Source organism: Lissotriton helveticus, chromosome 3_1 (assembly GCF_964261635.1).
Source record: "Lissotriton helveticus chromosome 3_1, aLisHel1.1, whole genome shotgun sequence".
NCBI lineage: Eukaryota > Metazoa > Chordata > Amphibia > Caudata > Salamandridae > Lissotriton > Lissotriton helveticus.
The window spans coordinates 1,725,676,717-1,725,690,698 of NC_136061.1; the positions used below are offsets into that span (position 1 = coordinate 1,725,676,717).

A 13,982-nucleotide genomic window follows, 5' to 3' on the forward strand; every position below is an offset into this window, starting at 1 on the left:
GAGCATATGGAGATAGGCAATTCCTCAGAACATTTTTATATTAGCAGAACATCTACCAGGAGTTCACAATCAAGTTGCAGATCTGTTAAGTCGGCAAAGACAACAGATACACGAATGGGAACTTCATCATCCAGTTCTTCAGCCATTTTTTCAAAAGTGGAGTCAACCAGAGATAGATCTGTTTGCTACAAAACACAACACCAAATGCCCAAGCTTCGCCGCCAGATACCCACACCCGTTATCCAAAGGCAATGCGGTATGGATGAACTGGTCAAACAAATTTGCGTACGCTTTTCCACCTCCCCCACTAATTCCATTAGTGGTACGCAAGCTACAGCAACATTCTCTCACATTGATTCTCATAGCACCAACGTGGGCTAGACAACCTTGGTACACCACTCTACTAGAGATGTCAGTAGTACCACATCACAAACTAAAGCCCTCCATCTGCTAACACAGAACCATGGAGAGATTATGCATCCAGAACCAGTGCAGCTCAATCTAGCGATTTGGCTCCTGAGGTCTTAGAATTTGGATATCTAAATTTACCACCTGATTGTATGAATGTCATTAAAAAAGAAAGACGCCCTACCACTAGAGCATGTTATGCAGCAAAGTGGAAAAGGTTTGTTGTATATTGTACAAATAACATCAATCCCGTAGATGTTTCCATACAAAACATGATATGCTATCTGTTACATCTGCAAAGATCTAACTTAGCGTATTCCTCAATCAGGTTACATGTTGCTGCTATAGCAGCATATCTTCAAAACAGACAACATTTGTAATTGTTTAGAGTACCTGCAATCAAAGTGTTTATGGAAGGACTTAAAAGAATAATTCCTCCTAGAATACCACCCTCTCCAGTGTGGAACTTAAATGTTGTGTGAATTACAATTCCTTACATGGAAAGTTGCTTTTTTAGTAGCTGTAACTTCACTTAGAGTGAGATACAAATATTAACAATTCAAGAACCATTTATATAACTTCATCATAATGAAGTGGTTCTTAAAACAAATCCAAAGTTTCTGCCAAAGGTCATTTCACCTTTCAACCTCAATCAATCTATTGAGTTGCCAGTATTTTTCCCCAACCACAAACAGTGGCAGAAAGAGCTCTACATACATTAGATGTAAAGAGAGCGCTTCTCTACTACACTGATAGGACAAAACCTTTTCGTAAAACTAAACAACTGTTTGTGTCTTTTTCTCCTCCATATAAGTGAAATCCAATTTCAAAATCAGGCATTGCAAGATGGATTGTTCAGTGCATTCAAATGTGTTATCAAAAAACAAAACACACTCTATCCATTCCCCCTAGGGCTCATTCTACCCGTAAATTAGGGGCATCTATGGCATTCCTAGGGAACATAGTATTAGATGACATCTGTAAAAGCAGCTAAATGGTTTACTCTGCACACATTTGCAAAACACTACTGTGTAGATATGCAGGCAAAAAACCAAGCAAGTGTGGGCCAGTCTACTCAAAACATTGTTTCAAACTACTGCAACAGACACGGGTGGTCACCGCTAAGGGATTAACTGCTGTGCAATCTATGCAATAGTGTGTGGTCTGCAGCCCATATGCATTGAACGGAAAATGCTACTTACCAGTATGCATCTGTTCTTGGCATGTAGGGCTGCAGAACCACACACGCCCACCCGGCTACCGGTGTCATTTCCAGTATTATCTTATTTAGATACACAATACATGGTCATCTCTATATGTACTCCTACAACTCCATCATTTGCCCAATGGCGAAAACAATCTTAAGATGGAGTCGATGCCCATGTGCACTACGTTCTAAGGGAGGAGTCTTCCAACAGACAAAGACTCTTCCTAGACAACAACAAAGTGTAATCATCCGGGCCCACCACCAGATGGTGATCTAATGCAATAGTGTGTGGTTCTGCAGGCCTACATGCCAAGAACCGATGCATACTGGTAAGTAGCATTTTCCTTCTGAATACCTCAGCTATGTGCTGGAGAGGCTACTAGGTATTAGGAACCCATCCCTGGAACATCAAACCAGAGCGACAAGGCCATCATGTAAGTCATGTTTATGGGCGTCCAGAATCGCGATCGCGGCAGCCTGGAAGAAGAAAGCGGCCCCCACCCTTTCTATGTGGCAGTCTGAACTCTGGAAGATACTATGTCTAGAGAGAACAACAGATGTCTTCAGGGACGAAGATTATAACAAGACCAAAAGTTCTATATGAAAAGAATCAGCGCCTCTGATCAGGACTGTTTAGTAATGTTCACCATGGCTGCCTGTGTCCTATGCTTGGTACATAAACCTGATTTCCTGTGATACAGATATTAATATTAGTTCTAGTAGGCTGTAGCTACATTGAAATCACGTTTTGAGGATTTTTCTCAAAACAAGGAGCCCTGCATTAGTCCTACCGTTGATAAAAGACTGGGATCTAATGTGTGTTTTTTTTTTTTGTACAGAGCCCCACGAAGGGACCCGTCATAGAGGGGCTTCCAGAATGATTAGTTGAATGACTTCGCAGTTTCTAGGATATCTTATTTCCCTCCCAAAACTTTTATTGTGCTCATTGTTAGGCTGATATAATCTAAAGTGGGGTTAAAGGTTTCCTGTTGGCATCCAGGCGCACATGTCCATTTTCACTCAGGTCGTTTGATCATTTAACATTCAAGGCTATCAAGAACCTATTCACTATGTGATACTGGATCCGAAATCTTTTTTGAGGCGCTAAAACTGCATAGTCCCAGTATTACACCACATTTAAGTGTCCTAGCAAAGTGGCTATTCTCCGCAGGAGTTTATGGATGAGGAAAACAGTGCCAAATTAGTACTCAATACCATGATTTGGGTTTGCTCTTCACAGAACACAGGGATGATTCTTGTATTAGCAGGACCTTTAGCACACTTAAGCCTTAAGATTACCACAAGGTGATCTGACCAGATCAGTGGCCAGTGTTTAAAGTTGGTAATTCTTAAGTTATTTATGAAACATCCTACCTAGAGTATTGTAATGAATGGGGAAAGAAACCCTTATAGAAAGCTGGAGATTGTGTGAAAGCCAAATCTTGGCTCATACTGAGGGATGTTGAAATCACCCAGCACTAAGACTTTCCCAGATCCCTTGATGGCCAAGGCTAGAGTGTGAAACAGTTATACAGTAAACATACTCTAGAGCCTGACAGATGATAAAGCTCTAACTGTACCAATTGATGAATTGCCCCAGATGGCACTGAATTCCAGATACTTCATTTTATTTCCATTCAGCCCTTTACCCTCCACGGCATGATCAGTGTTTACAATCCTATAGCCTTCAGGGCTAATGGGAAGCATAAATGACTTACTGGAATTAAACAGCTATTCCAGTTACAAGCCAAATATGCATTTTATGGCTAGTAATCGAGTAGTGAATTGTTTGAGCTTGAACCCTCGGTGACTTAGCATTAATGAGGCTTTTGGTCATTGGGTTTGTGTTCTGAGGGCTGTCCGGGAGGAAGTCACTTTTGGAAATTGAGGCTTGAATCCCAAAGGTATTTGATCTTTCTAAAGGTGAGGGGGTTGAAATCAAGATCAATTTATGTGCCACACAACAAGGAACGATAATTGCAAAGCTGTAAAACAATATCCTTTGCACTCCAATAGCACTGTTTCGAGTACTCCTTCATATCAGGGGAGTGGAGTTGGCCTAACAGCAGCTAGGGCAATCAACCTTGAATCTGGGGAACTGGGTTTGAGTCTCGGCAATGACACTGAACATGAACATCCTGTGATTCTGGGCAAATCACTTAATCTCCCCGTGCCTAACAAAAATAAATGTGTAGTCATGTAATGCAACTGGTGCTATGTAGAGCGCTCTGATACCAGATCCGGGTCGAGTTCGCGCTATATAAAACTCTAAAAAATAAAAGAAATAAAAAAGTATCCTGGTTTATCTGAATTTGTTTCAACTAGACTAAATTCACCATTTGGTTCATGATAGAGATGTTCCTGTATCAGTACAAATGTGCTTAATAAAGTGCTTGCTACTCCTTCAAATAATGAATTTTCTTTCGGGGAAAGCAAACATGTCTTGCCACGTGTTCATGCTTTTGTAAGTCTGGCATTAGTGTGGGTAGCAATACGTTGAAGAAATAATGTTTATATATTCTTGTTATGTCTCCCAGTCAGGTGACCGACCGGGACTGTAGCAGCCAGAAACCAGAAACTTCGCGGCTTGGTCCCAACCATGCAATAGCTAGTGAAAGTAAGTACTACTGTGTGCAGTTTTATATCCTACAAAGTATGCATTGACTTGTAAGAGCCATATAATTCTGCTATTTTCTTTATTTCAGAATAATCATAATAAAGATTCATTAGTGCACAAATATCACAACTGTAACTTTGAACGTTTAAGGAAAATAATGTGCTCAGAGCCAAGTGAAGAAGCATCAAAGTTGATAGCTGTTTTCATTAGCTTCAAGCTCAAACCCTCATGCTGATTAAAACTTTATGTGAATAGGATTTATAAAGCACAACTTATCATAAAATAGAGCTTCTAGGCTCTGAGAACCTCAGACAGCAATATAAGTGAGGTGAAGCCTAACTACAGTTAAGGGGCTAAAACGAGGTTTGTTTTAAGATCTTTCAAGAATCTCAAGATGTTTTTATGTAGCTCTGAACAAGTTGATTCTATTGCTTAGATCCGAACACTGTAGTATTCAATAATCACTGAGCTCTAGGAGGAGAGTTCTGTAAACATCTTCTGCAGCCTTCAAGGTCCAGTTTTATGAATAGTTCTACATTGAATACTTTTTCCTCTTGGCAATCCGTGAGTGTCACTGGATTTAGAAGTGATCGAACAGTCTCTAGGAAGATTAAATAAAAGTTGTCCCATAGAGTTTTGTACCAACTGAAGTTTCCTGATGAGATTTATGTGAAGACCCACATAGATCATGTTTGAAAAGACTTGTTTGGACGTAATGAAAGCATTAACCACACTTTTCTGTGCTGCCTGTGGAAGAACGCTTAGACCTTCTGAGAGTTTTTATTATTCCAAAGCATAAATCTGTTAATGCATTAATTTGATGCTTAAAAGGGAAGGGATTGTAAAATCTGCCCCTTTGTTTCTCAGCTCAGATGGGAGAGTAGGCCAGGTTCGGAAGGCTACCAGAGATTATTCCACATTTGTTGATTTTTCCCTAAAATAAATAACTGTCTTCTTAGTTAAGTTTCAAGCAATTGTCATTCATCCAAGATGAAACGGGTATTAGACATTGCTTGAACTTTGAAGTTGGCAAGAGTCTTTCTCATTAGCTAATGAGACAATCAGTTGAGTATTGTCAGAATAGAATAACACTTTAAACTCAAACCTACTGGTTAAAGTGGCCTGAGAGGTTCATATAGATATTAAAGAGTAGGGCTCAAGAATGATCCCCGTGGCACCCCACAATTTAATGAAACTGGGCTCTAGGAGAAGGGGCAAGGAGAGACTGATAGCTTGGGATCTGTTTGCAAGAAAATAAGTGATCCAAGCAAGAGCTGGACCACTGACACCTATCACTGCTATCTTATGAATAAGAATTGAGTACAATATGGTGTCAAATTCCAGTAGGTCCAAAAAGAAATGGGCAGCTGGTTCTCCACTATTCAAAATATTTCTCAAATATTCTGACACAGTGAGAAGGATAGATCCTGTGCTGTGGGCAGCATTAACTGAGAAGCATAATGGATGTCACTAGTTTTCAAATAGGAGCAGAACTGTTGAATAAAATGCATTTCAAGCATCTTCACTGTGTCTGGTAACCGTGAAATCAGTCTATATTTCACAGGCATGTTAGGGTCCACATGATTCGTCTTCAAAATAGGTGTAACCTGAGCTTGTTTCCAAGAACCTGGTATGATAGCAGAATTTAAAGAGGATTTTAAAATATCACAAAGGATAGGAGCAATAGTTGCTGGTCCAAGTTTGATATCATTAGGTGGTCCAAATTTACACCTTTCCGTAAAATTAAGCATTTCTTGAGAGGAGATGGGTGAAAACTTTCCCAGACTAAGAGTGGCCTAGCTGTGGACCAAAATATGCTGCTGACTTGGGAGTAGACTCATTAGTAGGAACAAGAGAGTTGTGAATACAGAGTATTTTACCTTTGAAAAAAGCTAATTTGTCAGCCACAGATAAGTAATTTCCTGACTCATTGTGGCATTATGAGTCGTATATTTCACTATGGCAAATGCCTTTCTGGACGAATATGTAGCTTCCTTGAACATGTTTTCACAAAAGATGGATTTAGTAAATGCATTTTTTGTGATATTCTTTATTCACATTTTGGGCAACATGTTTTCGCTCAATACCTTTAGGTAGTTCTCCATTTTCTTTCTAATTGGTGGCATTTTCTTTTTAAGGACAATAGATCTTGATTAAATAAAGGACTGGCCGACTGAGGGATTTATTTTCCTTTTTAAATATTTTCCTTTTCAAAGGGGCTAAATCATTAAGAGCAGGGGTAATCCATCTTTGGCAGGCGATAATAGCCTCCAATGCGCCGGTCAGATGGCCGCTTGACAGTTAAAACAGAATTAAATTTAGCTTGTTTGACCTGCTGCCAAACTTTCTTAAGGGTGAATGATTTTACTGTTGCTATTGATCACAGTATATGAACAGAAAAAGGCAGCGCCAGGTGATATGACCAGATCAGAAGTAGTGGAGTTTTGCTACTAAGGTTTTCAAGGTTGGAGAAAATCCGATTGAATGTGTGACTTGCTATATGGATGGCATGAGTAAACGCTTGAGTTGAATTAAGGGAGATGAGTATTTCCAAAAATCGTTTCACCGTACCATCTGACAGATCATTAACATGGTAAAGTCCCCTAAAATCATAAAATTAAAGGCTTTAATAATCTGTGGAGATTAAAAACTCCACCACTTTAGAGAGAGGGTGAATAACCAGGAAGTTTGTAGACTCAGAGAAAGCGTTTAATACCAAACGTTTGTACAGTGCCGACCACCATATCTTTCGGCAAATGTTACCTACTCCTTATATTAGTAGCACTATGTCACGTTTTCTACGGGCTGTGATTAGTTGCAGGATGACTCAGAACTTGTAACTCTGTTCTTGACGAGTAGTTTACCTTTTATCTGCTTTACTATCTGCATTCGACGATTGTAATCTGACTTCTATATCAGTGTCTTTTAACAATTTCAACTATTTTATGTATAGCATGTTATGCTTATATGATTTGTAATGAGAAATCGAATAAAACTTACTTGAATTGAACTGACCCAGCATAGGTAATCTTTCAGGGTGAGCCTTGTGGTGAAGATCCTAAAGCCCCGGCATTTGAAATATTGGTGATGTGCAAGTAAACGTTTTATTTAAACATAATAGCAAGCCCCCCACTATTCCTGTCTGAGCGGTTTTGATGAAAGGTGAAATGTCCAGTTAGTATAGCTTCTGCAATGTCAGGTGCAGAACACACTTTCACCCAAGTTTCATTGAGGAAAATGGCGCTTGTCTTCAAATCCATAGTAAAATCATGTGTTGTATTTGTTTTAGGAGTTACATAACATTGATTAAATAAACTGTAAAACGGCTTTCTACCTCACTTTTAAGTGACCTAGTCTCCGAAAGGGAATGATTTGTGAGTATTGGTGGGTAATTACAATTTTGAAAACATGTAGGGCAAATACGCTGCTTACCTTCCCAAAAATAATAATCTAGGGATCGGCACTTAGCAATCGGATGGACTGATGGAAGCTCTTCTCTGGAATTAACCAATACTATCTAGTGCAGAACAGGATTTAGAGCTGTTGGCACCTAGTGCGACAATCATTTTCCACTTTTCAGCAACATTAAGTATAGATAATGAAATACTGTGGGGAAAAACAGAATGTCCTAACCTATTTTATACAGTTTGACAGTTCGTAACCAAAACTAGTCTATATTAGGGCTGTATCTTATGAACTGCTGTGGCAAAAGAATCTGTGACAAAAGCAGTAATGTTGCAAAGATTCTGAAAAATACAGAACTATGCCCTGGAATATGGGACCTTGGTGTTTAGGGACTGGGTCTTCCTACCACCTCAGTACCCATGAGCCCAGGAACGACTAGCTATAGTGTCTCACTTGCTCTCCTACTCACTCCCAGAGAAACAAATGATTAGACATCCCAGAACACAACACTCCCAGATCTCTCAGGAATCGGGGTATCAAGACACACCCTTTCGCTCGCACTCTTGTACTTGTCCACAATAAGATCTGACAGGGGCAAAAACAGTTTTAAATATTTATTTTACTCTGTCTCTGCGTCTGTTTCAATACTTCCAGATCCGTCATCGGCTAACGCAACGAGACATGATGCCCCAAGTGAGCCGCTGTCTCAACATATGAGAAATGGCTCATCATGAAAAAAACAGACAGACAGGCGATCACTGGCCTATATAAAATGTTAAGCTCGCAGCGGTTGTTTGCACCAGCAGTTTCCGGCCAACAAGGGGAGTGTGGGAGCCAGCGGGACTCCCAGTACCAGGAGTCTCGGCACACCGCATCACCGCGCTCCTCCCCCTGCCACCGCCTCATTACCGCTCGCAGCGGTTGTTTTCACCCGCAGTTTCCGGCCAACAAGGGGAGAGTGGGAGCCAGCGGGACTCCCAGTACCAGGAGTCTCGGCACACCGCATCACCACGCTCTTCCCCCTTAACTCTCACAGCCTATATTCCGGGAACCTCCCACCGCTGCGCGGGACGCGCGCGGGCGGACGCCGGGCTAAGCCCGGGCAAAGGGCGGGCCGTCGGGGGCAGGCAGAGGCTGGGCTGGCCCACCCTCCCCCCTAAGTTCTAGAGAGAGGTGAGTGAAAACAAGTATGGGGAGACGCACAGCTACTACGGGCCTAAAGAGCTCTACTACCACCACTTTTGCAAGCATGCTTGTAAAAGCTGTTAACATGGTTTCCTCGGAAATTGAAATAACCGAGAAGAGACTCTCTATGGGCCAATGGTTATCTCATCCGCATACTTCTGGTGGGGCAGAGAAGGGTAACTCTGCGGTGCCTCTCCTGTTATCACCTAACGTAATAATTGACAACCCCATCCATCAAGAAATGTTATCTGTGGGTCTTGTGATTGACAAAAACGCAGTGGAAAATCCAGACTGCCAACTAGGGCCTCAAGTCAATACTAGTGTTGCTAACCCGGCTTTAACTACCAAAGTTGGGGGGGGGAGAAAAGGAAGAGAGGAATATCAAAAATGATTGTCAGTAAGAGGAAACAACCACCACGCCAAAAATCTCAACCTACTCCTTTGAGTGTGTGGAGTCGTGGAGCCACCGGAGTAACTGGTGTAACAAATGGTCCTACTGCGCAAATAAACGACAGCACCGTAGACTTGACAACAACAGAAGCTGCACCTAACTCTACTTATACCCAAACTGAAAATATATCTGCCAATGGCATACATGGAAGGCCAAATGAAAATGTAATTGACATTTTAGTGGACTCTGCTTTTGATCGTTTGAAAGATTTAATGGATAAACAATTTAATGCTCTTTTTAAACGTCTAGATAGATTAGAAATCTTGGTAAAGAAAGAGGATGTTAAAAGAAGAGGGGCTACTATTGTTGACCAAATTAGGGGGGAACAACATTTAAAAAACATAGAGGCAATTAATCAGGGCACTCAAGGGAAAATGGTAATTGTATGCCCTTTGGTATTAACAATGCATGTGAAAAGTGTGGCAATAACAAGAATAGCCTGTTATCTAATCCTACGCTTAGTTCCATGACTGGCTCGTTGCCCTTGCTAAATGTACCTGTCAAGAACAGGCCTCCTAGCAATAATTTGTCCCACAATCCCACACCCGCCATTCCTGCATTGCTTGCTCCCGTTCCTACGAAATTGGCTATTGTTTTGAATAGCAACCCCATTTCTGACACACAGGTCAAAAATCCTTCTGAGGAAGTCCTTCATTTACCACCTGAAGCATGTCCCTATGTCGCAGTCTTAGCTGGCGTACCCCCATTGAAGAAAGATCAAATTGAATCTTGGGATCAACTTAAAAACAAGTACATTGATTGGTTATCCAAGTATAAGGGGTTAGGGATGGAGAATGCTGACGACATCCTGATGGTGCGACGGGTGGGATGGGTGGGACTTTCAGTCAAGAACATCATGGGCGACTCTATAGTCGTAAATTTTAGGTGTCCCTCCCTGGTGAAATGGTTATTGAAAGGTCATACGAACCATTACATCACCCCAACCCTTATAACGTCATTACCGTTGGGTTATTTCTACAGACCTCCTCAGAGAGTCCGTAACTTTGCCACCCCGACATACACCACATATAACCAGTTCACCGTCTTGTCTGACCTGGAGAGCCAAGATTGAGTACTGAATGAACCATTGACCACTGTAGCGGGGCCAGTGGAGTTATTAATAACCTGCCCGGTTGATATTGAACCTAGATTTTTAGACCCTATTGAAAACGTTCCCTTGGTGGAACCCTTAATAGCCTGTCCGGTTGATAGTGAACTCAGATCGCCAGACTCTACTCAAAATGTTCTCCCTGTGAAATCTTTAATGGCCTGCCCGGCTGTTATTAAACCCAGACCCTTAGACCGAGATCTAAATGTACTTAGTTGGAACATTGCAGGTCTAAAATCTAAACTGAACTCAGAGGAGTGGATTAATCTGGTTAGTAACTAAAACATTTTAATGTTCCAAGAGACATGGTGTACCGGTGATCTGCTTCTCGAGGGATTTGTATGTTATAACACCATTGTACCTAGCCCTGAAATCGGCCGACATAGTGGGGGGTTATCAATATGGATAAAGATTTCAATTGGGAGCAGCATAAATCCCTTGGAGACAAACGATGGAAATTTTCAGGCTACTATCTATTCACAGGGAGTTACGATATGTTTAATTTTTATAACAATGATTTTACATCACTCCCCAATAGGAATTTTATTAACCTGTTTGAATTTATTGATAATTTAGTAGATGAACAGAGGTATGGCAAATTGGACAGAATTTGTCTGGGTGGGATTTTAATGCACATTTGTATAGTGGAATTGATAACCTTGTCGCTACACCTGTCCGGGCCATTCCATGCAAAAGAGGGGAAGAACTTTACAATCATCTATCCCCTCGGAATTTAATTAATGTCATGGAAAAGGCGGGTGTCGTTTCAGACAAGGGCCCATTGCCTACCTATAGAGGACGTGGCTGTTCATCCATTATAGACTGTTTTTATATCATCCTCATTGGTAAATTATTTAGTCACGGCTGAGGTTTTAGGCACTAGTCAAAGCGAACATAACCCAATTTTAACAACTATTAGAATTTTAACTAAAATCATAACCCGGAAGGAAATAGAGGCTTAGAACCTGGTGGCATCGACCGACAAACTTAAAGTGATTTAGAAGGGAATAGATAATGAAGCCCTATTTGCGCGGATGATAAAATCTTATCCCCTACTAGTGGAGACGTGTCTGTCTAGTAGCTGTTCAGGTGTAGAGATTGTTCAGGCCTTTACCAGGCTATGCGGCGGCATCAAACACAAAATTTCAAGACCTGTTACTAATTTGAGTATGAACCCTAGATGGTTCGATGGCACCTGCTCCCGGGCCAATAGAGAACTCCGTGAAGCACTAGCGGATAAACCCAGGGACATAACTTTAGTCAGAGCACTGAGAGCGTGTTTTAAGAAAGCAACCAAACTACGTTCGGAAGAGATACTGAAGGAACGGTGGGACACTCTCGCTTGTGCTGCCTCACTTAAAGATGTAATTGGGTTTTGGAATGAAGTAAAAGCTATGAGGTCTATGGGATCGAATATTACTCCCATAGGTTGCAATATACCTAGTGAGTCATGGGAGGAGTATTTTGCAAGAATATATACAGCTCCCATAATGACCTTTAATAATCATTGCCCAGTCACAATGGTTGATATATCTATAACAGAAGTCGAAGATGCCATACATCAAAGCGCAGGGAATAAAGCCCCAGGTTCAGACAGACTGTCAATCGATCTCATTAAATCTGAACCTGACTTCTGGTCTCCTATTTTATGTAACATTTTTAATAATTTGACCAACACAACTATTCCAATCACTTGGTCAACTAGTACGATTGTGCTCATTTTTAGGTCTCGGCTTAGAGACGCGCGAAGCGCGTTCTCGCCAGAGAACTATAGCAATCGTTTCAGCCTACAAACCTGACAAAAGCTGGCCACGCGCCCAGCATTGTGAATGGGAGAGGGAGCGACAAGAGCTGGCCACGCGCCGATTTGGTCGCGCGAACGCTCACGGCGGCGGCGTCTCCGCCGCGCGCCGATCACTGCTCTCTTCCTCAGCAGCCTTTGCCTGACTACATCTCACGCACCTGATGTGCCGCACCGCTCTTTGTGCCCCCTGAAGTCCTGAAGTGTGCGCTGTGCGAGTCTCACCCCCATCACGACTCGCACAGCCTCTCTGCCTCGCCTGCGCCCTGGGTAACTGAGCGTACGCCAGGCGGCGCGGGCACTGTAAGCGCACCGCCCTACGAGTCGCACCTGCCTGGTACGACTCGTACACTCACTTCGAATCGTACCATCTCCCAAGTACGCTCCCGAGTTCGCGTCTCACGCGGGATGCGTGAGACTCGGTAGGTTCGTCCCCCGATCGGCGTAAGAGGCGCACAGAGGTGTTCAGGCCTTACGGACAGCGCGTCCCCGCCTTAGGTCTTGCCTGCAAGCTAGGGAGGGCGTGTTTGGAGCCTCTTGTTACCCCCTAAAAGAAGAAACAGTGCCTGAGGCCCAGTAAAGTGGTTTGAGGAGTATTTAACACTGTTTGAAGATTGAACATTGCTAGTAAGAACTGTGACATCCCAAAAAGTAACTGGAATCGTTTTAAAGTGACTGAAACGGGTGGCGCGCACAACCACGCGCTCCAATTCCGGCAGGCTAGTCACACCCACACCAACACAGACGCGCGCGCACACACACACACACAGGCACACATGCAGAGACATACACGCACGCAAACACACACTAGTGCACATACACGCATGCATACACACAAGCGCACACATACAGAGACACACACCACCACCCCCCGCCGCACACACAAGAGCGCGCACACACACAAGCCCGTGCCTAAGGTGCATCACCAGAGCTGTGTGAATGATAACTGCGCCAGCCCCGTGCGTGAGGTGCATCATCAGAGCTGTGTGAATAATAACAGCTGTGAGCCCTTGTGCCTGAGGTGTATCAACAGAGCTGTGTGAATAATAACAGCTGTGAGCCCGTGCCTGGGGTGCATCATCAGAGCTGTGTGAATAATAACTGCGTCAGCCCCATGCGTGATGTGCATCATCAGAGCTGTGTGAATAACAGCTGTGAGCCCGTGCCTAAGGTGCACCATCAGAGCTGTGTGAATAATAACTGCGTCAGCCCCGTGCGTGAGGTGCATCATCAGAGCTGTGTGAAGAACAACTGTGAGCCCGTGCCTGAGGTGTATCATCAGAGCTGTGTGAATAATAACTGCGTCAGCCCCGTGCATGAGGTGCATCATCAGAGCTGTGTGAATAATAACAGCTGTGAGCCCGTGCCTGAGGTGCATCTGCAGGAACCAAGGTCTGCAGGTAGGTAACTGGGTGTCTCCCAATAAAAAGACCCTCATACACGTGTTTTTTAGGTTTCTCGTAGAGGTATATGATGTGTCCCCGCTTTTTTTAACACGTGAGTGCGTAATCCTTGGGTCAATTCTTTGTTGTGCACCCTCCGCCAGGAGGCTTTTACTTTGGTTAAGGCAGTAGTGATCGTGGAAAAGTGAAAAAGTGAGTGGGAAAGTGGTGATATATTAAAAATTGCCCGGACAGCCAGTGGTCGGACTTTAATGAGTCTGGATTCGGACAATTATAAAATTGATTTGTGCAGCTATGGGATTGGTTATGGATTCTAGCGCACTTAGATAGTTTGATAAAAGACGGTCGACATGTTTCAGCCTTGGTTGACAGTTGGTCAGTAGGCTTTCTTCAGGAC

At 42.8% G+C, this 13,982-nt stretch overlaps 1 protein-coding gene across 3 annotated transcripts in view; it reads left to right on the top strand.

Moving 5' to 3' along the window:
- Positions 1-13,982, top strand: part of EYA3 (EYA transcriptional coactivator and phosphatase 3) — an 860,742-nt gene that overhangs the window by 354,204 nt on the left and 492,556 nt on the right. For all 3 annotated transcript variants that reach the window (XM_078682511.1, XM_078682514.1, XM_078682513.1), the window contains one exon: positions 4,153-4,232. In XM_078682511.1, coding sequence (XP_078538637.1) covers positions 4,153-4,232 — 80 coding nt within the window. The remainder of the gene's footprint in view (positions 1-4,152; positions 4,233-13,982) is intronic.